General features: G+C 36.4%; 3 protein-coding genes across 10 annotated transcripts in view; all 3 read right to left on the bottom strand.

The window, feature by feature from the left end:
* Positions 1-124, bottom strand: part of LOC139747120 (uncharacterized) — a 59402-nt gene extending 59278 nt beyond the window's left edge. For all 8 annotated transcript variants that reach the window (XM_071659026.1, XM_071659024.1, XM_071659029.1 and 5 more), the window contains exon 1: positions 31-124. The gene's annotated coding sequence lies outside the window, so the exon portion shown is untranslated. The remainder of the gene's footprint in view (positions 1-30) is intronic.
* Positions 125-1942: 1818 nt separating this feature from the next.
* Spx (Spliceosomal protein on the X) lies at positions 1943-5796 on the bottom strand. The gene is made up of 4 exons (XM_071658679.1): positions 5642-5796; positions 4529-4728; positions 3892-4050; positions 1943-3193 (listed from the first exon to the last, which is right to left on the bottom strand). The coding sequence occupies exons 1-4, from the start codon at positions 5673-5675 to the stop codon at positions 2129-2131; spliced, it is 1458 nt and encodes a 485-aa protein (XP_071514780.1). The 5' UTR covers positions 5676-5796; the 3' UTR covers positions 1943-2128.
* An 11497-nt stretch (positions 5797-17293) lies between these two features.
* Positions 17294-22949, bottom strand: LOC139747119 (NECAP-like protein CG9132). The gene is made up of 5 exons (XM_071659023.1): positions 22795-22949; positions 20353-20558; positions 20001-20191; positions 18802-19088; positions 17294-18666 (listed from the first exon to the last, which is right to left on the bottom strand). The coding sequence occupies exons 1-5, from the start codon at positions 22878-22880 to the stop codon at positions 18621-18623; spliced, it is 816 nt and encodes a 271-aa protein (XP_071515124.1). The 5' UTR covers positions 22881-22949; the 3' UTR covers positions 17294-18620.
* Positions 22950-23144: the final 195 nt, after the last annotated feature.

Raw genomic sequence — 23144 nt, 5'->3', positions numbered from 1 at the left:
CACGCCTTCATAACACGAAATTCAACCTACCAGGCACTCACTCTCCCATTCGCTGTCCCAGTGAAGTTTACGATCCCAAGACCTTCTTTGTTTGGTTCCAATATTCCGCAACCCGAACCACCTGTAACAACCAGTATTTATCATATTTTACGTTGAATTCCCGCATTTAGAGCTACAGCTTGTTCGTTAGATAATATAGAATAAGACAAGATATTCCACAGATGATCATCATATGTAGAAGATATACTAATTACACCGTATAAAAAGATATTAAAGTTTCTAGTATGTAACATTCAATTCAATACTGTCAAGAACAATTTATTCTTAAAAAGTATTATATCGCCATTTTATATATATATATATATATATATATATATATATATATATATATATATATATATATATATATATATATATATATAATCAAATTTTAACACGACTTTTCCAGTAAAGTTTTACAGGTATTCCTGTCTATCAATGTATTTTAATAACGATCGGTCGTAATTATGCTTTCACATTTTAATCTGAAATGTGTAATCAGTTTCGGCCTATTCCCCTATATAATAACTGCCTATTATACAAAATCTGAGTTCTCGTAATTTGTCGTGCTAATTTTTCGACCTGGATCTCAGATGGTTTGGTATATTGCCCTTTACAAATCTGACACTTGACTGTAATCCTTGCAGCTAGAAAGTTAACATGTGTCCCTTACTCAAACTACAATTTTTGCCTCATTCTGGAAGTATTATTTCCAAGGGACTTACTTCAGATCTTTAGGTCAATGATTGTTAATAACTGCTATTTATCTATCAGTATCTCTGACATCCATTTACCCTGAAAACTCCCATCAAGGGGATGGCCATGGCAAAAGTTTCCACTTATCCCTGTCCTTATATGCTTCCCTTGTGTTCGAAATTCCACACATTCTTCCCCTAATTTATTTCTCCGTCACAACTGTCCTTCCTCTCACCCCTACCTCTTTAATCCTTCTGTCATAGTGTCCTTTCAAACTCCCCATCTTGCATTCTTTTCACATGCCAAAACCACCTCAAAGTATTATGTCACACCTGTACTTAAATTTATTTTTTATCAATTTATGAAACCCCTGAGGCCCTTACTAGCATAAGGTTACAGCAAACAATTTCTTGCTTTGTCAGTTTAGATATTTTGATTCCACAAGTTCAGAAATTTTAAAACTTGCTGCAGTTTGTATGCTTTACCGAAGTCAGAAAATGACAGAAAGATAGTTTGAATGTTTTTGAACAAGCCTTGGTAACCTGTCTGCACAGAATGTAAATGAGACTGAACTGTATACAGCTTGTGGCCATGAGTATTGACAAGTACAGTTGCTTCATACCTAAGCAGTTTTGTCACCTCAATTAATCTGACCACAGTAAATACATGGTTATCTTTATTGCAGCACACTCAAAGCTCCATCATATACTTTAATCTTCAGCACTTATCAAAATTGTACCACTTAATACTTGTTTAAATTTATCATTTATCATATATACCTTTACTCCATTCAGAGGTTGACTCATCTTGAATCTTCCAGCACAATATAATTGCAGTATACAACTCTCCATAAACTGAAAACTTTATAGACATACTCGAAACAATTTCTTGAGACCTCTACATAGTTTGTCTAAAAGAAGTGCTACTGGCTTTCAGTACCATGTGACAAAAGAAAGATGAGCAGTTAAGGTAAAGAAATAGTATATGACAGAGGGAAAGAGAAATCATAAATGGAAATTAAACGAATGCATCCATCTTTGTAGGATAAAGGGATCTGGAGACATTCAAGAATCTGTCAGTGGTGAAGCTGTAGTGCTAATGTTGCCACATTACTCATGAATGAGTCAACTTTTAACTTCTCCAGAGGTACTCAAAAGTAGTCTACTGCATATCTTTTCCATTCAAACACTGGGTAAAAAAATAAATATTCATATATAAACAGCCTTTATTAACAAAATGTTTGGACAATCATACATTTATCAATTACAGTAAGTCAACCTAATTAAACATGGTCATCTTTAATAGACAATCTAACCTAATGCAAAAGAAATATATCATCCAACAAAAAAAATTTCCATTTCTTTTCAATATACAGAAAAGTGATCCTAAAGTTTTACTTTTCTCCACCAGGAGGAGGGGGTGGTAATGGTGGACGTGGAGGTGGTGGGGGTGGTGCCATGCTTGGTGGGGGAGGACCACCTCCTGGTCCTCCAGGTGGTGGGGGTCTCATCCCCCTTGGTGGAGGACCAGGAGGTGCAGGTCCCCCTCCAGATGGAGGAGGGCCTGGAGGAAGTGGGGGCCCTCCACGCACATGTGGTCCCATTCCAGGCATAGGTGGAGGTCCTGGAGGACCTCGTGGAGGATATGGTGGTCTCCCAAATGGAGGTCTTCCAGGGGGACCACCTGGAGGTGGAGGTCTCCATCCAGGTGGTGGTGGCCTCATTCCCGGTGGGGGAGGCATTCCTGGAGGACCAGGTCGTGGTGGAGGCATACCAGGAGGTGGTGGCATACCAGGTCCACCTTGCCAGGGAGGTGGAGGCATACCTGGACGTGGTGGAAAGGGTCCAAATGGTGGCCCTGTACCTGAAGTTGGAGGTCCACGTGATACAGGGGGTGCAGGAGGACCACTTGTTGGAGGTGGTGGAGGCTGTCCAGGTGGTGGTGGTTTTGAGGGGGGTGGAGGCATAGGTGGAAGAGGTGGAGCAGACCCAGGTGGTGGAGGTGCAGATGTTGTGGGTGGAGCATTTGGAAGTGGAGGGATTGAGGCTGAAGTGCCAGGAGGGGGTGGTACTGGAGGTGGTGGTGGAACTAGCATGCCAGGAGGTGGCACAGACAGGCCAGGGGGTGCATTTGATGGGACACCCCCAGAGGACACTGGAGGTGGAGGAGGTGCAGGTGGAGGTGGGGCAGACTGGGTGGGAGGTGGTGGAGCATCAGCAAACAGCTGATGGGGTTTATCAGCTTGTGATAATGGGTTCTGAGCTGCCAGAAGACGTTCAGCAGCAGTGCCATGGCGCTCTCCTTTGCTGTCCTTCTTAAAGGCATATGATATACTAATAGACCGATTACACAAGTATTGCCCATTCATTGCTTCAATAGCAGCATCAGAAGCTTCAAAGGATGCAAAGTTGATGAATGCATACCCTTTTGAGTTGCCTGTGTCGGGATCTCTCATAATCTGTCAAGTACATAAATGGAAAATTGATTACTGGCAAATAACGCATAAACATAATATAATATACATAATATTTAGTAATGAATTCAGCTAACTACGAACACACAAATACTTGACTAAAATTCAAGGGTTCCAATTAGCCAAAGTAAAAACAAGTACTTCTAAATACCAACAGTCCCTGTTTGCCAAAGAACTTCCGCAAAGTGCCCAAAAAATTAGGCACACCACTTGTGATAATACAAGCCAATATGACACTGTTGACTACATCAGGTGTTACCTTTGAACAGCTTGCAAGCTCATTTACAGAAACTATTAAAGTTCATATATAAGAATTGCCTTCATTTTGAGTAGAGTGCTCCCTAAAATTTAACACTCAAATCTGGTAATAATTCTAGTCTTTACACCCACTATACACTGGTTTTGTTGGAAAAATTAATTTTGCTATGTGATATCTCTTAGTGCAAAGTTTGTGCAAAGCATAACCCATGCATAAAGTGAGGGATGGGTTTATGTCAACTCAACTGATTTCTAGAATTCCTTGAACAGTTTCCATAAACAAATAAAGTCTGGCTATAAGTAAAAGCAAAAATAGTCTGAATATTTATGCCTGGTTTACATCTTTGTAGGTGTAAATGACTTATAAGTTTGCTGAGGATTCTGTAAGAGACAAATGTCACAGTATATAGTTTTGTTATACTTACTTTTGGTGTCTGTAGAATTACACCAAAAGCTGAGAAAGTATCGTACAGCAATTTCTCATCCACCTCTGGATCTAAGTTACCAATGAATATGTTTGCACCAACATCTAAGTTCTTTTGATGGGCTGATGCCTTGTTGACTCGTATTGGTTTACCAAACAGCTGAGGATGTAATTACTTATCAATAATACATCTGAACAGAGTTATGTTTAGCATCACACATAAATCATCACACAACTACAGTGAAATGCATAATGCATATATGAAATTATATTTTGTTAAATAATAAATTTTCAGATATACTCTTAGAGATACTACTGTCATATAAATCACTGCAGAGAACACTTTGAAACAATATAATGCTGTGAAAGGAAGCTAAAAAGATACAACAAAGAGCTTCCAGGAAGAATTTAAGTGCAAACTAAATATTTGACACCATTTATCATTACAACTAGAATGAAATAACTTCCCTTGAATCTTGGTTAACACAAAATCTTATGTACATGTACGTAATCAAGATAATCTCAATTAAAACATAAATGTATTGTTCAAAAATTTCATGATATACCCATTACCCTCCCTAACTTGTACAACTCCATGACAGTACCTACAGTGAAGCTTTCCTTCAGAATATACTCACCTTTATCATGTTCATAATCTTTATAGCATAGTCAGCATCCTCCTCTCCCATGAACTCAACAAAGCCGTAGCCTTGATGCTGCTGGGTAACGCGATCCTTGGGCATGTGGACATTAACCACTGGCCCAGCCTGTACAAAGAGTTCCCATAACAGTCCCTCTGACACTTTGTCATCAAGCCCTCCAACGTAAATCGTAGCATCTGGGTAAAAATAAAATCCAAGTCATAATTATAAGATAACGATAGAATATTTGGATATTTTATCCTACTGTGATGATTAACCAACCCTATAAACTATAGACAGAAAGGTTTATTTTCCAACTCCCCCATAATTATATATCTGACTTTTAAATTAATGCAGTTTCCAGTCTTTAACAAAATGTTTTATCAAATATCTGGGGAGCAATGAATACCTACATTACCATACATTTATCTGTTAAAAGCACTAAAGAAATATTTAGCTTACTTATGAAGAATCAATTAACACAGTATAATAATCTACTTTCCCAGTACCACATAAAATAAATCTTCAACTGCGTGTGAGGTACAGTAAGGTTTTCATAAGTTTTGTTGATTTTTAACAACTGAATTATCAATTTCTACTTGACGACTATCAACGTGATTAATATGATTCAGGAATATATAATGCTCAAAATCAATGCTCCACATTAGTTACCCTATTTCCTAAACCAGTGGGTCCCAACGATAGTGGTCCCCCAATCCCCTGTAGGCGTTTATGAAATTATGGGGGTGAGGCATAAAAACTATAGGCATTATATTAAAACTATGACCACGGTATAATGGTTAAATTCTCAATGTACTGGATAAACGATAGATAACCATAAAGTTGCCGAACACCCTCATTTTTAACAAAATAACTGATTTTCATGTTTTACAAATATTACATAACCACGAGAAAAGTGCCCATGCACAATTTTCATCGCTAAATTAATATAAATTTCATAATCCTGATACTTTATCAATTTTAGGCCCAATCATGCTTTAACTACCACTGCAGAGTAAGCTCAAGCAACTAACCGACGCGAACGTAAACTAGACATTTACATATGAAATAAAAACCTTTTCTGTATACTCTTCTGACTGCTAAACTAACCTTGGTTACGTTCTGCTATAGGTCCAGCAGCCATGATGAAAATCCGTGAATTCTATGAAGTAAACATCTTCATAAGTCACCGGAGGCCATCAACTAAAACAGTCTTAGTAAACAATGTGGAGGAGCTTGTTCTTTGGTTCTCATCTCTCATGAACCGAGAAATTCATAAATCTTTTCAGAATTTTCACCAGTAACTCTAGATATATTTTCAAATACGGAATTGTTTCTGCATCATATAACTTATACACCAATGTTCATCTAGAGTATTTTTTAAGCATTGATTATCATCAATGAAGGCCCTTGACGTCTCTACGAGGAAGATGGTAAAGACTAGAACTCATTGTACCTACCTCGGCTCTCATGAAAGGCTTACTCGTAGATTAAAGATGTGCTCTCTCTCTCTCTCTCTCTCTCTCTCTCTATATATATATATATATATATATATATATATATATATATATATATATATATATATATATATATTACCTTTCTTTTTTTTCAAACTATTCGCCATTTCCCGCACAAGCGAGGTAGAATTAAGAACAGAGGACTGAGCCTTTGAGGAAATATCTTCACCTGGCCCCCTTCTCTGTTCCTTCTTTTGGAAAATTAAGAAAAAAAAAAAATAACGAGAGGGGAGGATTTCCAGCTCCCCGCTCCCTCCCCTTTTAGTCGCATTCTACGACACGCAGGGAATACGTGGGAAGTATTCTTTCTCCCCTATCCCCAGGGATAATATATATATATATATATATATATATATATATATATATATATATATATATATATATATATATATATATATATATATATATATATTCTTTTTTTTCATACATATTCACTATTTCCCGCGTTAGCGAGGTAGCGTCAAGAACAGAGGACTGAGCAGACGAAAGAATGGCCCAATCCAAACACATACACATGTATATACATAAACGCCCACACACGCACATATACATTTTAATGTTTACATACATATACATATACAAATATATACAAATATGCACATGTACATATTCATACTTGCTGCCTTCACTGCCTGGGGATAGGGGAGAAAGAATACTTCCCACGTATTCCCTGCTTGTCGTAGAAGGCGACTAAAAGGGAAGGGAGCGGGGGGCTGGAAATCCTCCCCTCCCTTTTTTTTTTTAAATTTTCCAAAAGAAGGAACAGAGAAGGGGGCCACATGAGGATATTCTCTCAAAGGCCCAGTCCTCTGTTCTAAACGCTACCTCGCTAATGCGGGAAATGGCGAATAGTATTAAAAAAAAAAAATATATATATATATATATATATATATATATATATATATATATATATATATATATATATATATATATATTCTACCCTAACTTTTGTACTTAAAAGTTTGAAGGTTTCAGCCTGTTCCATAATGTACAAATAATATATATGACATTGTACAGGGATGTAAAACTCGATCATTTCACTTCAGAGTAGATTCTCCACCAATGCAGCAGTGGAATGTGATGCTTAATGTATGCCTCACACCTGAAAAGAAGGTTAAACCACTTCAAATTGAAGTTCACAAATGCAGAACATAAGTGTTCACAAAAAAAACCTTTCCCCATATATAGTCAAAGGTTATCCCAAAGTTACATATCAGCACTTTGTTACCACTCCTGTGGCCTTTATTATAATCTAAAGACGTCTCGGCATGAAATTGGCAAGGTTCCTTGATAGATTTAGGTCTATAAGGTCTTGATCTGAATGAGGTGAGGTGTTACAGGAAGCCTGATTGTAAGTTCTGAACACCTACTACATCTAGAACTCTCACGTGAACCTACACTTTTTTGCTTACATGCGAGAATTCAAGCTTTCTTTCCTAGAAAAGATAAGACTCAACCATCTTGAAGCACATGTGGAAGAAAGTACAGTGCCCAGAGGAGAAATTCCTAAAATGAAGTGGCAACCATGAAGAGTAAAGAAAGAACATTCCTACAGACTGTGTAAAAGAGAAGTATGGTATTAAGTGGAGTAAGACAGAGCTGAACAGATTGTGCTGAAGTAGTTTACATACATTCATAAGATGAGTGATAAGAGACAAAGTAAAAGAATATAAATGTCAAATCAAGAAGAAACAAGGGAGGAGGGGCAGGGGGGGCTGATAAGATGTTAAGATAGAGACCTTGTGTTATAGGAACCTGAACACATGAATCATGCATGATATAAAAAATTAGCGTTGTATCATTTAAAGGACAGTGTGCTCTCAATGGGCTGAATGAGGCACAAGAAAAGGTCAAGGGAAAAAATGGAATGAGTTGAGCTTGACTGTGGATGGGGGTTATGGTTCCTGTGAATTAAACATGAAAATGAGAGGATGTGAGCATGTTAGGCCTTTGTTCATTTACTCCTAATACCTCAGTGGTGGAAAATAGCAATAACATTGGAAAGGGGTAAAAACAAAAAAAAAAACATGATTAAGGAAGAGAAAGGCAGCAATATATGCCCAATAACATAACAAGAACAACATAATGTACTTGTCAACAATAATATGTATTAAGTGGATTCTTTCATAACCATTTAGAGATATGTTCATAGCAAACTGAGCTTTTGCTTATAAAAACAACTAAAGCCAACTCCATCTTTATTCTGAACGACACAACCAATAAAATCATCTGCAGGTCAAAACTATTACATTCAGATGCTGCTAGTGGCAAAGGCATTGTGAATAACTGAATATATGCTTGGGGCTGAAAGTGAAAGTTGACTAAAGAACATAAGTGTATGGAAGACACCTTAACTTTACAGGATGCAACAGACAAGATGACAGAAGTAATGTTTTGAAAGCTGAAGAAGTTGATGAAATATCTAAGACATCATATCTTAAACTCATTGTGGTTGACCTTGTAGCCAAGGATCCCACAACCCAGTAAATATTCAATACAAAACATGAAACTAAATCCACAATTCTTAGCATACACCTTTAGGTTTCTGAGAATAAAGGTTGTACGTTCCCTTGTTGCAATCCTGTTTGAAGTTCATGGCTTTGTTGATATCAAGGCAAGAAGTACATGGATAATATCATATAATGTCAAGGTTTCAACTCTGAACTCTATCATGTTATTTCTTGAAATTGTAGTACCTGAACAAGTACAACATGAGCACCAATACTACAACTCATTCAAAAGTTCTTATATTCCATGGATTATGTAAATTTCAGTGTCCCTAAAGTTAAGATGGAATAAAAAATCTTTTCCCTCCCATTATACTGACAATTTCCTCCATGTAATTTCAACCTATAATGAGAAACAAGTGTTATAATTTATGCAGCAAATAAATTACAGGCTGCTGTTTAACAATAGCATCACATTTTGTATAAAAATAATGTGACATTATATACACCCCATTAATCTTTAGAGAATTAATGAACAAAGAGTAATGAAAAAAAATATACAAAATCCGACAGGGAATGTTACCTGACATTATGCCATGAGTTGTTTCATTGCAACATTTTTCCCACACTTTTTATCTTCTTGCATAGACAAGAATATTAGAGTCATAAATACCCACGACAAGGAAAACTGTGAAAACTTAACATCCAGTATCCACTTCAAAGAAAAACAAGACTGAAGCACATGCCAGTCCCATGTAGGGTGGTGAACATACCAAGTAAATTAACATAAATAACCTTCCAAACAAATCCAAGCAAGATTTTTTATAACCATCCTATCTTGAATTTTATTCATTATCTCTCCCTACCTAATTCATATTAAAAAAGGTGCATATAATTTTTTTTTTCCAATAAGTGTGGGAAATGAACAAAAATACCCAATACCATTTCTTTTGCATATGTCAACATAACAATTTAAGCTCATGTGAATTAGATTAATCAAGAGGCTATCAGGAAGAACTCTTTAAAAATATGTAATGTATTTTAATAGTAAATGAAATAAATTCAAATTGGTTGTCCTGAAAACACATTAGAAAAATGGTCATGCAATCCAAAATAATATAATTTTCTATGTCAGATCACCTCTTCCACTATTCAGTGTAGTATGGTCGATGCAAAGTTCAATCATTCTGGCAACTGACCACCTCCACACCGTTCAGTAATGAACACAACACCATGGCTGATAACCCATGGTAAATTCTGATAATTCTGTCTAAGAAATATGCAACCACAACTCACCGAGACTGGAAGTGTGAATGCAGAAAATATGAGATTACATCAACAGTTCAAACATGGAAATTGGATGCTAAGGTGCACAGGCAACAGACTACATTTGTTAACCACGAAACACCCCACAAGACCTCAGTTCAATCCTGGGGCTTGGCATGAGTGGCAAGGCATTAGTTTCACTTTGATATTTTAATAACTGGTTCCTGCCCTTTCTGACCCCACTCCAAACTAATTCTTACAATGACAATGTTATTTTTTTAAACTTAGAAACAGTATAACAGATATTCAACATAAAAAAACAACTATGGTACTGTTTCCTCAGAAAGAGGTATGGTTAACTATAGTGGTCTGGGATGTTAATGTGTGAATTCTTCAGTCCATGACAATTCACACTAAACACTGCCAGGCCCAAGGATTAAATGTCAGTTTCCTTTATTACAAATCCATAATTATCCCTTCACCCTGGTATTCTATAGAAAATACCGCTACACTTGAAGCATTCATTTTAACTTGTGATTGTTTAGAGGTAAAATTTTCTTAAAAAAAAATTCCCACTTTCCTTTTTCAAACTCACTCACACACAAAGAATCAAGTAAGTTATCCCTGGGTATAGCACACAGATAAAAAAAATTACAGCATAATCTTATAATGAAAAATTACATGAAAGTAGTTACAAAACATCACTCTAAACTATACAGAATTAATATGAAACCACCAACATTGAACAAATCCAAAATGTATACAATAATGAAAGTCCTTTCTTAATTGAAATAAATTACCATTCTTTGCAAACATGGTGTAAAAATACTCCTCACTAACTTCTGAAAAAAATCATTTCTCTACTGACATACTCAGAAAAGAATTATGTGAACACAAATACCGAAATACTTATATCTGTCCGTACATATTCAAAAAGGAATGATACTGCATCACAACTGTTGAACCATACAACAGAGGACTGGTTTAAAATAACTATATAGCTTAGTTCTCCAAAATAAAAGAACTAACCTCCCTACAAGGGAAGTATGCCTACAACAACAACGGCAAGACGTTTTGTCTTCCATGAATATCATTATTTACTCTACTTTACTTAACAGATTGACATCACTGTCAAATATGCATGAATTTCTTCTACATCTACCTCCATTTTATAAACAAAACTTATGACATCATTTCACTTGTGATTCACACCAGTAACATTTTCTTAGCAAGCTACTGATAACAAGTCTAGTTACATACATCTCAACTGCTACAGCTGTATAACGGTCAATAACAATAATATGTCTATACTGAACAATAACAAGTTTAAGAATTGCATGCTTTACATCAGCTTCGAGTACAATTTCAGACTTCATATAATGCAAGCATACAACACAGTTAAATTACCCAGACTTAGGTTAAGCTGTTACACTTTGCTGCCAAATGAAATTAATCTCAAGCTTGCTATATCCCGCGTGAGCGAGGTAGCGTCAAGAACTGATGACAAAGCCTTATAAGGAAAATTCCTCCCTTGGCTCCTTGCTTTGTTCCATCTTTTGGAAAGTAATACAGGAAGGGAGGATTTCCAGCCACCTGTTCCCATGCACACACACACACACACACATATATATATATATATATTTTTTCTTTCATTCATACTATTTGCCATTTCCCGCGTCAGCGAGGTAGCGTTAAGAACAGTGGACTGGGCCTTTGAGGGAATAATATATATATTATCCCTGGGGTAAACCATGGAAAGGGCTTGGGTGTGGATAAGGAGCTGTGGTTTCGGTGCATTACACATGACAGCTAGAGACCGAGTGTGAACAAATGTGGCCATTTTTGTCGATTTTCCTGGCGCTACCTCGCTGAAGCTGGGGGTAGTGATGCTGTTTCCTGTGGGGCAGGGTAGCGACAGGAATAGATGAAGGCAAGCAAGTATAAATATGTACATGTGTATATATGTATATGTGCAAGTGTATGTATATGTATGTATATGTTGATAAGAAATAATATATGTGTGTGTGTGTTACTTGACTCTACCCATATGTGGTTACAATGTGAGCAAGAAGTCACCTTTGGTGACCCTACATCATTATCAATGGAGAAAAAGTTGTTCATTACTGATGACTTTCTTCCTCCAAAAGGAGTCTATCATTTCACTCTTTGCACAAGAAGTGCAGTCTTGAACTTAAACAAGCCCCAATGAAATAGATCCTGGGTTAATAATAATAATGGTGATCTTTCTTTCATACATGTTCACCATATCCTGTGTTACCAAGGTGGCACTAGGAATAAAGAAGTGGCCTCATTCACTCACATCCGCTCTCTACCTGTCACGTAAAATAATAATAATATAACAATAATAATATTTTATTATATTTTTATTTTGCTTTGTCGCTGTCTCCCGCGTTTGCGAAGTAACGCAAGGAAACAGACGAAAGAAATGGCCCAACCCACCCCCATACACATGTACATACATACACGTCCACACATGCAAATATACATACCTATACATCTCAATGTACACATATATATACACACACAGACACATACATATATACCCATGCACACAATTCACAGTCTGCCTTTATTCATTCCCATCGCCACCTCGCCACACATGGAATACCATCCCCCTCCCCCCTCATGTGTGCAAGGTAGCGCTAGGAAAAGACAACAAAGGCCCCATTCGTTCACACTCAGTCTCTAGTAGTAATAATAATAATAATAATAATAATAATAATAATAATAATAAACAATGATGATAATTTTACTGTATCTTGAAAGAATTATTTGGTCTGCTGTCATACATCTCAAATAACTATTCACTAATATCTTTATACTGTGGGCCAATGATTTAAAGTTGCTTAAGCTGCTCCATCAATGGACAACTGACACCACTAAGGCTAGCATTACATGTCTTTGTATGTCAAAAGCAGTTATGCAAGACTAGTATATCAAATCATATTTATCCAGAATATAATATAAAGGTCAACAAATAACTTACAAAATAAACTAGAAATAAGTATAAATAAATATAAACTATGTTCTGGAAAACTAACCCTGGTAAGAAAGTCTGCGTAAGAAAAGTGATGAAGTCAGTTTCAAAGGAAAATCTAGTGAGCTGAAGTTTATTAAAATAACACCAAAAGGATACGAACATTCTGCTCTAGGTGGCCTATCCTTGTTCCTATATTAAAGCAGCTCCAAACAACTTCTAAACTAATTGACAGAGTAGTAAAAAGGTTTTATTATGAATGTATGGTCTGAACTCCATCTCATATTGTGGCCAGCCCTTTGAGGAACAGAGAAGGGGGACCAAGTGAGGATTTCCCTCAAAGGCTCAGTCCTCTAACGCAGGAAATGGTGAATTATATGAAAAAATATATATGTATATATATATATATATATATATATATATATATATATTTTAGATATCTGGGAGTGGATCTGGCAGTGGATGGAACCATGGAAGCGGCAGTGAATCATAGGGTGGGGGAGGGGGCGAAAATTCTGGGAGCCTTGAAGAATGTTTGGAAGTCGAGAACATTATCTCAGAAAGCAAAAATGGGTATGTTTGAAGGAATAGTGGTTCTAACAATGTTATATGGTTGCGAGGCGTGGGCTATGGATAGAGTTGTGCGCAGGAGGGTGGATGTGCTGGAAATGAAATGTTTGAGGACAATATGTGGTGTGAGGTGGTTTGATCGAGTAAGTAATGTAAGGGTGAGAGAGATGTGTGGAAATAAAAAGAGTGTGGTTGAGAGAGCAGAAGAGGGTGTTTTGAAATGGTTTGGTCACATGGAGAGAATGAGTGGGGAAAGATTGACCAAGAGGATATATGTGTCAGAGGTGGAGGGAACGAGGAGGAGTGAGAGACCAAATTGGAGGTGGAAAGATGGAGTGAAAAAGATTTTGAGTGATCGGGGCCTGAACATGCAGGAGGGTGAAAGGCGTGCAAGGAATAGAGTGAATTGGAACGATGTGGTATACCGGGGTCGACGTGTTGTCAATGGATTGAACCAGGGCATGTGAAGTGTCTGGGGTAAACCATGCAAAGTGTGTGGGGCCTGGATGTGGAAAGGGAGCTGTGGTTTCGGTGCATTATTACATGACAGCTAGAGACTGAGTGTGAACGAATGGGGCCTTTGGTGTTTTTCCTAGCGCTACCTCGCACACATGAGGGGGGAGGGGGTTGTTATTCCATGTGTGGCGAGGTGGCGAGGGGAACAAATAAAGGCAGACAGTATGAATTATGTACATGTGTATATATGTATATGTCTGTGTGTGTATATATATGTGTACATTGAGATGTATAGGTATGTACATTGTGCGTGTGTGGACATGTATGTATATACATTTGTATGTGGGCGGGTTGGGCCATTCTTTCGTCTGTTTCCTTGCGCTACCTCGCTAACGCGGGAGACAGCGATAAAGCAAAATAAATAAATAAATAATATATATATATCCCTGGGGATAGGGGAGAAAGAATACTTCCCACGCATTCCCTGCGTGTCGTAGAAGGCGACTAAAAGGGAAGGGAGCGGGGGCTGGAAATCCTCCCCTCTCGGTTTTTTTTTAATTTTCCAAAAGAAGGAACAGAGAATTGGGCCAGGTGAGGGTATTCCCTCAAAGGCCCAGTCCTCTGTTCTTAACGCTACCTTGCTAATGCGGGAAATGGCGAATAGTTTGAAAGAAAAAAAGAATATATATATATATATATATATATATATATATATATATATATATTGTCCCTGGGGATACGGAAGAAAGAATACTTCTCACGTAATCCCTGCGTGTCGTAGAAGGCGACTAAAAGGGAAGGGAGTGGGGGGCTGGAAATCCTCCCCTCTCATTTTTAATTTTCCAAAAGAAGGAACAGAGAAGGGGGCCAGGTGAGGATATTCCCTCAAAGGCTCAGTCCTCTGTTCTTAACGCTACCTCGCTAACGCGGGAAATGGCGAATAGTATGAAAAAAAAAAAAAAATTATATATATATATATATATATATATATATATATATATATATATATATAGATAGATAGATAGATAGATAGATAAATAGATAGATTAATGTTCTATCAAGTGCAAAGTAGCTCAGAGAGCATGTGATGTAGTCTTACTTCAACACAGTTACACTTCAGAGATCCAGACAGGCATAAAATAAACTGACAGTAAGCACCACAAACAAACTCCTAAATTTCATGTTATTTATAATACCGTTTTTGTTGTCAGAATTATCAAGAAGACTGATGCATAACCAAAAGAGGTTTTGATACCATACGGGAGTGTTTAACACAGACCTGGAGTTATCAGCACCTACTGCTGAAAAAAAGTGCATACAGAAAGAAATGTAAAATCAAGGAATCCCAGCCATAAAGAGAAGTTGCTCTAGCTCTAGACTACATTTAAGACATGGGACTTCATTGCAATGGATAACCACACAGTGGAAAGCCATTTGTTATTTGGGAGATGATCAACTTTAATGTTATGAGGATACTAGGCTTAGATTTTTTTTCTTACCCATAAAACAACAAAGGCTTTGAAATTTTTTCCCCTATACAATAACACTGGTTTTTAATTTGCTCTTAGCATCCGAGATGCGGATATCCCTTTCTCAATGTAGGCATCAACACCAACCATGACTTATATAAGCCTCTTCAGAAAATAGATACTAATACTCACTTTTACAACGTCCCCCACAGGTTTCAAAATAGGAGAATTTCATTATTCTCTCCCTCTCACATCATGAACTCTTGTACCAAAAGAAATCCTAGGGTATGATGAAATTTGCAAGTGTCAGAAACATGTAGGAGGCACAAAAATACACACACACAAGATAAAATCCTATCATGCATTTCAAGGACATCTCTATGTTAGTGTTTTTATTTGGGCTTGTCAAATGACAAATACATAACACAAATGTGATGGAACCCCCCAACATCAAGGAACCTATTGGAGATATGCACAAGTGAAACATTACACCATCACTCTGAAAGATGTAAACCACAAAGGTGATGGTAATGCATACCATGGCAAAAGAATGCCTGTAATCAGGATTCCGTGAGCAAGCCAAGACTGACATAAGAGAAGTCATGAGTTGAAGCAAATGCACTGTGACTTGGATTCAATGAACTGCACTTTTCGTTTTGTATAGAATGTGACAGGACATCAAAATGCAACAATATCAATGGAGCACACAGTATTTTACTCTCACGATTGTGGTGAGATTACTTTGTTACTGTATCATGATACTTCTACAAAAGCTTGACAACTAACCTGCACCAAAGAATACAGATCTCTTTGAAGTAGAACCTTGGGTAGAAGTATTTTACTTTTTTCCATTTTCAATTAGCAGTAATGCTCACAAATGAAGGCATGAACATTAGCATCAAAATGTACAAATAAGCAGTTCTATACACAAATGAAATTCACCATTTCAGAATAACATGGCAGAATAGTGTTATCAATTTTGCTTGTTTCTTAAAATTTATCAATTCTTGTTTTCAAGTCTCTTCCTATTGTATTTTATGCAAAAATAGGGTTGACAGCACCAGTAAAGTTTTTGCTTTGGTATATTTAGGGGGAAGACTGTAGTTTTAACAGAAAAGCAAATGATTTGCTTAAATTTCTGTAATATGTGATGAAGGGTGAATTACCATTACACTGCTGGATACAAAATCTTAGTTCTGCAAGACTAACTCCCACAAAGGTGCATGCTTATGATCCACCAAATAATAACAGAAAGAAGTCAATGATATCAGATAAATTCAGATTCAATAATGTCACTGATACCTGACAGTTTTATTTTTCATACTCCATTACATGAAAACTATCAATCAATTTTGAGTTTACAGTGACCCCCTCAAGAAATTAAAATTTCCTGGTTTAACATACATAAAAATTCCTGATGCCCAGGTACATGTTATAATACTTTTCTAAATCATAATGTAAAAATTCATTTGAACACAGTCTAAATTGAAGACATCTTACTGGATTAAGCATTTAGAAAATACTTAAAACAAAACCCTCTTACATGCTAAGACATGCTATTTGAAGTTTTCTTCATTTTCAGAGCCTATTTTAAGACCCTGTCAGCTGATAATCAGTCAGCTTCATCTGAACACTGAAAATAGTTTACTTGTAATATTACGATAATTACAGAGAACACTGACCAAATATATGCAATGTTCAATCATCAACCTTGCAATTAAAGAAAATAGGCCCCTAGTTTTATACAGATTAGGGCACATTTATCAAACTCTCCATAACACAAACAAAACAACATTCTTTTTCTTTAAGTACACTGTTACAAATCTTAGCATAAAATGCTTTTCATTTCATAAAATCTAGTCAAACTTTAACATAAAATCAGTCTAAAGTACAAGTTTTGGTGCAAATCCCCACACCAGTAACATACTTAACCAAACTGTTTGCTATCATAAATGAACATACAGCACAAGAAGGACTTAGGATAATGAACTTAACCTTCAAAATGCAAGAAAATCATAAAACAAATTTTGCCAATTAAGTATCCTTTGGTTTACAGATCCTTTGGAATATATATATATATATATATATATATATATATATATATATCTTTCTTTCTTTCAAACTATTCGCCATTTCCCATATATATATATATATATATATATATATATAGAGTGAATTGGATCGATGTGGTATACCGGGGTTGACGTGCTGTCAGTGGATTGAATCAGGGCATGTGAAGCGTCTGGGGTGAACCATGGAAAGCTGCGTAGGTATGTATATTTGCGTGTGTGGACGTATGTATATACATGTGTATGGGGGTGGGTTGGGCCATTTCTTTCGTCTGTTTCCTTGCACTACCTCGCAAACGCGGGAGACAGCGGCAAAAAAAAAAAAAAAAAAAAAAAAATATATATATATATATATATATATATATATATATATATATATAGTAAGTATGCACAAAAACAAAATTACATATACATATGTCTACCTCGCAAACACGGGAGACAGCGACAAAGCAAAATAAAAAAATGATAATAATAAATGTCTATAGGGAACATACAATTCTACCTCTGTATTCCATAGGTATGGAGGTGGCTGGATGGCCCCCCCTCTTGTATTTCAATCTCTCAGAGATGTGCTACCTCGCTAATGCCAGAAATGGTGATGCTATTTCATATGTAGCGGGGTGGTGACAGGAATGGATAAAGGCAGCAAGTATGAATTTGTACATGCGTATATTGTGTATATATATCCATATGCATATGTATATGTATGTATATGTTGAAATATATATGTATGTATATGTATTCCCTCCAAGGCTCTATCATCTGTTCTTGACACTACCTTGCTTACATGGGAAATGGCGAGCATGTATGAAAAAACAGAAGAAATATATATGTATACATATATATAAAGCCACAAATCCCAAAAGAATATCTTAGTGACATGGTTTACTGAAATCCAACAAAATCAAATAATTCCAAAATAGTAATTGCAACAACAATTTGAATGACAATAAAAAATATGCTTAAAAGACTTTAATGCATGCAAGCATTTCAGAACATTCTTAAGTAAACTGCAAATTTAATGTAATCTTTTCCTCAAGTCAATTTCACAAGTTCCTTTGCTTGCGTTTTCAGCTTCTTTGAATGCTTTTGGATTATATTTCAATGGGCCTACGGCAAGATTTGACATTATAACCAAGAAATTTATAAACTAAACTAATGTTCTATGTACAGTACATGACAAGTGACAGTAACCACTGAAACATCACTTCAAGTAGTATCTACATCTGAAAATATATCTTCATGCATAGTATTCCTATGTTCATCGTGGTAAAGCTTGTCCACATCTGCCAGGAATCTAAAAGGTAACCCAGCCACTTCCTGACCCTCCACTTGGTGGATTACTAAAAAGAAAAATGAGAGGGTGAAATGAATTTCCAGGAAAATAAATTGGCTTGCTTTCATGGCATAAAGATATACATTTCTCTATTTTCAATAGAATGAGAATTAGAGTATAAAAACTCCATAAATAAACTAACCTAGGTGGTGGTGGTTTGGCAGAAGCACTAGCAAAATCACCCCAGGATTCACCAGCACCACCTGCGACAGCTGGTTGTGCCATAGGATTGCTAGGTGCACCTGACAGTTCTCCCAGTATGTCTACATTACTAGTAGGAGCAGGTGGTGCAGCTGGGGATGTGGATGCAGATGCAGGAGCTGGAGGTGGTGCTAGCTTTACTCCACCAGGGGGTGGTGGTAAGAGACCAAGATTTCCAGATCCTCCTTTGGGCTTAGGTCGATTAATGCCTTCCTGGCCTTCCTTCTTCTATGAAGTGAAATAATCAAAGTGACTTAGTAAAGTAGGAATAACCTCTTAAACTTAGTCATATACAACTTAAATCAGAAGACATTTGAAACTTTTTGACTAATGTTAACACAAAAAAGCAGTTTTGAAAGCTTAATAGGATATACTGCTTCCACTATCAAAGTTCTTTAACAACATTCAGAAATCTTCCACGCAAATCGTATAAATTCAGAATTTCCTAATACCTTTACGATAAGCCTATTCTAATTCCAAATATTTTTTTTTTGCATTTTGCTTTCAAACTTACTCTACTGTCAGTTTAAATGTAAAAATCTAGTCTACATACCCTTCTCATTTCTTAGATATACCAAGTTCTTCACCTACAAGAGTTCAATAATCATTTTAATACTATTAATCACTAACCTACCTTAAACTTTGCAAGCAATGCTAGAGGGTATGTTCTATGTATTCTTTTCAACAGTTTTTATTTTCTTTAGATTCATACAGCTTAACAGTCATTGTGTTTGTCCAATCATCACAAACAAACATTTTTCACCTTATGTATGTGCTGGCACCTTCTATCCTCTTATTCTTATCTAAAATTTCTTTCCCATTTCATTCATCAAAATGAAAGTGCATTAATTGCTGAAAGCTGTTGCAGACATGACATTCAGGTCTGAGGCCAAATGTACCTTTAGTAGAACAGTATGTAGAACTGGGGTCCTCAACCTCATCCCTACAGGCTGGCAAAAGGGCACCCAACTTCCTGAGGTACGCTTACTACAACATAATGTAGTTCTCAATATTATTTCATGTTCCTAACTTATCCTTAATTTCCTACCATGCTAATTTACTAGTCAAATCAGAGAAACACAATTTCTAATATCAAACTGAAATTTAGAGAAACTACACAGCAAATTTATCTACACCTACTGTTATCTTCATGTTGATTTTAATAGTCTGACCATCCTTGAAACCTAGATCTAGAGTAGGCTTTCCTTCTTCCTTCTCTTTTTCGGCCTCTTCCTCTTTCTTGACCCATTTGAAGTGATCTTGAAGTGCCACATTCAAATCAAAGCTGTCAGATCTATCTCCAAATCCCATACCAATAAATGCTGCTCTTCCTGAGAAAGAAACATTGGCTCAATAAAACTCCAAAAACTTCTCTAATCCAGGGAAAGGAGGAGCAAACTATCAAAGTTTATCAAAACAATATTTCAATATTTGCACATGGTTCATACCACAGATATCTCTTGCAAAACTTAACAGAATACTAGGATTTTACCTTCTTCATCTTGTATTCTGAGAACAAAGTAACGTGATGAATCAGTTACAGCTTCAATTGCCACCCCTGGGTATTTATCAATAGGACATTTGGCAAACAACTCGCCTGATGTCTTGTCTTCTAGCTTTAAGATACATTCATTCTTTCTGTTGACAAGTCGCATTCGTCCTGTCCAACTTGGAGTTCCTAGATTCCAGTCTGCTGCTCTGAAAATTATGCTTTGTTAAAACAGGAGAAAGTAATCAACATTATTTTGAAGGTAACAAAAACTTAAACTACATCAAGTCTAGGCTATTTTCAGTCTTCAGGTTGTACTGTCTACCAAAAGGATCAGTGAATAATCTAATACTGTATCATACAAGAACTTCTTGTAACTATGCAAGTAAACGTATTAGCATATGTTCATGAACACTGGCACTGTTCAAGTACATGCTGAGGATTTCAACTTTTACCATTCAAGCATTGAAACATATAACTACATCTTAAGCTGTTTTACAACTGTGTTTCCATGACTTGTTCCTTAAACTCTAAATCAATAAGTCAAGAAATGTTACATTGAGACAGTGAAGCTTAAATACCTTGGTCCTTTTGAGAGCAAAAAACATATGGTGGGAAATACTGAAGCAACTGGGAATTGATGGTATAACTTAATATCTTAAAATGACTTTTCACTCATGTGATCATTCATATATATCACTTTAAGATGACCGTGGATATAAAAAGAAAACATAAGTAGCAAAGTTCAATCTAGTCTATTTTTTTCTATGAATAACTCAGTGGTACACTTACCAATAAAGGTAACAGTCATCTATATATTTGCTTTCCTTAAAAATGATGTTACAACTCCACTTGAGGCAAAAGAGATGATGATTAATTCTGACACAAAACTTAGTTCTTATCATCTGTATCACTGATTAATCTACATTCTTAAATCAGGCATTTCTAGACTTTACTAGGAAGTTTTCTTGTAATACAGCTTCATTCAGTCTGTATGTAGACTTAAAGACCATATACAGCTCTATTGAATTCAAACACAGAATCACATGTTGCACTAGAATATCAGATGATGTTCAGTTATGCATATTCCTCCTGTTCATTTCCTAGTTGCTGGACTCTGAAAAAAGGGGCTATCAGTGCCATCAATACTCTCAACCAATGATGTAAAGTGTTTTTACCCCACAATTTTCCTCTATACCAAAGCCCTGCTAACTTTGATAGAACTTAAAATAGATGGAGCAGGAGGTGGTACACTTAAAATCCCACATACTGTATCAATTTCAGTCAATGAAAGGAATCTACTGGTACCACTTTCATCAGATTCTACCAACTAGAACACATGCGTACACTTCAGATCACTTTTTCTAATTAACAGTCCACTGCTTTGTGTTTCATCTTAATCCACTAGTCATACCTGTTAAGTCCCTAAATTTCACCAAATGAAATAGAAAAGAGTATACCATCTGATCAACTGATGCTCACTAGAAAAAGTCCTAACATGAAAATCTTATGAAAATAAGTGTAAAAATACATGTACCTGTAAAATGTAACAGCCTAAACACCAAGACTAACTCCTCAGACTGACATCTGCCACCACACTTGCCTTGTACCAAGAAGTGCTCGTAAAAACACAAGAATGGTCCTATATTTACCACTGTGAATGTCATAAACAATCCATGAACAAGTGCACAACTAAGCAAGTAAATAGCTCTGTTTCCCATAGTTATGCATAAGTAAGTCACTATATTACTGTAATCCATCCACAGTGAAAGTATTCATCACTCAAAGTTCACCATTAAATATATAAAGTATGCCAACACATTAATACAGCAATCCAAGCAGTATGTAAACTGACATCACTTAATGTGCAACTAATCACCACTATATATCAAACCATAAAATATGTAATGTAGAACTTCCTGTACTATTTAGACAGACTTTACTCGTATGTTATCCAGAGCGTAGAAGTATCCAACCCCACCTTTATCTTAAGCTCTTTTTTATATTAATGAACTAGTTATCATTACGATCCCCTCAGTTCTGTAATTTCTCAACTACATATGTGCAGCCGAACTGCTGCCTGAATTCCATAAACCATAATTTATACATCTATTTCTGCCTTGTTTCCGAGACTCATCTGGACGTACTTATTAAGAACTGAAATTGTTTGCCGACGTTTCATATTAATGGGATGTCTTTCAACACAAGAGAAGGAAAACGTACAAGAGTATCAAGCTATGTGTATATCAATGGATCATCAAAAGAGAGAGCCTTGGTCAACCAACTACCGTAAACCAGCTGAGAAACGCCCCCAAAGGAGGTCAAAACAAACGTCGGGTCACCAACAGTTGGCAGTGCTGTGTCAGCTGATGTCACCCCCGCCCCCATCACTCCTTCTGACATCATTCGGGATACGCGCAGGTGAAATTGGCTCAAATATACTACCTGTAGCCTCTGTTCGTCGACCGGGGAGGTATTCTGTAGACGAATACCTCCGATTTCACCAGTAATATACTCTCGTAATCGTCCATGGTTAACACTCGGGACAATAAGCTCCCTATGGGATACAGCTTATGTAATGGTGATGTTCAAAGTTTGAAGAGCCAATTATGCGATCCTGTAAAATTAAATCAATAGTAAGTTATATATATATAACGAGTTCTATATACAATATCTTTTAGAAATTATGAGAAAAGGTTGCTAAACTTAAAAATAATTTGTCAGAATAACTATCAAGGAAAGCAGGAACTACCGGGGTAAACATGATAAGGGTAGAACCCGGTAAATTCAATTAC

The sequence above is a fragment of the Panulirus ornatus genome, chromosome 67, assembly GCF_036320965.1.
Source record: "Panulirus ornatus isolate Po-2019 chromosome 67, ASM3632096v1, whole genome shotgun sequence".
Classification (NCBI taxonomy): domain Eukaryota; kingdom Metazoa; phylum Arthropoda; class Malacostraca; order Decapoda; family Palinuridae; genus Panulirus; species Panulirus ornatus.
The sequence above is the reverse complement of the archived record's forward strand: the minus strand, read 5'-3'. Positions and strand labels throughout refer to the sequence as shown.

What these genes read in the sequence shown, in the direction of transcription:
- Spx (XM_071658679.1), bottom strand. Translation starts at nt 5,675, where the DNA reads ATGGCTGCTGGACCTATAGCAGAACGTAACCAAG. An exon ending in TATAGCAGAACGTAACCAAG is followed by an intron (nt 4,729 to 5,641) that starts GTTAGTTTAGCA and finishes ATTTTTACCCAG; the next exon opens with ATGCTACGATTTACGTTGGA. An exon ending in TAATTCTACAGACACCAAAA is followed by an intron (nt 3,194 to 3,891) that starts GTAAGTATAACA and finishes TGTACTTGACAG; the next exon opens with ATTATGAGAGATCCCGACAC.
- LOC139747119 (XM_071659023.1), bottom strand. Translation starts at nt 22,880, where the DNA reads ATGGACGATTACGAGAGTATATTACTGGTGAAATCGGAGGTATTCGTC. An exon ending in AAATCAACATGAAGATAACA is followed by an intron (nt 19,089 to 20,000) that starts GTAGGTGTAGAT and finishes TTCACTTCATAG; the next exon opens with AAGAAGGAAGGCCAGGAAGG. An exon ending in GCCAAACCACCACCACCTAG is followed by an intron (nt 18,667 to 18,801) that starts GTTAGTTTATTT and finishes TTTTCTTTTTAG; the next exon opens with TAATCCACCAAGTGGAGGGT.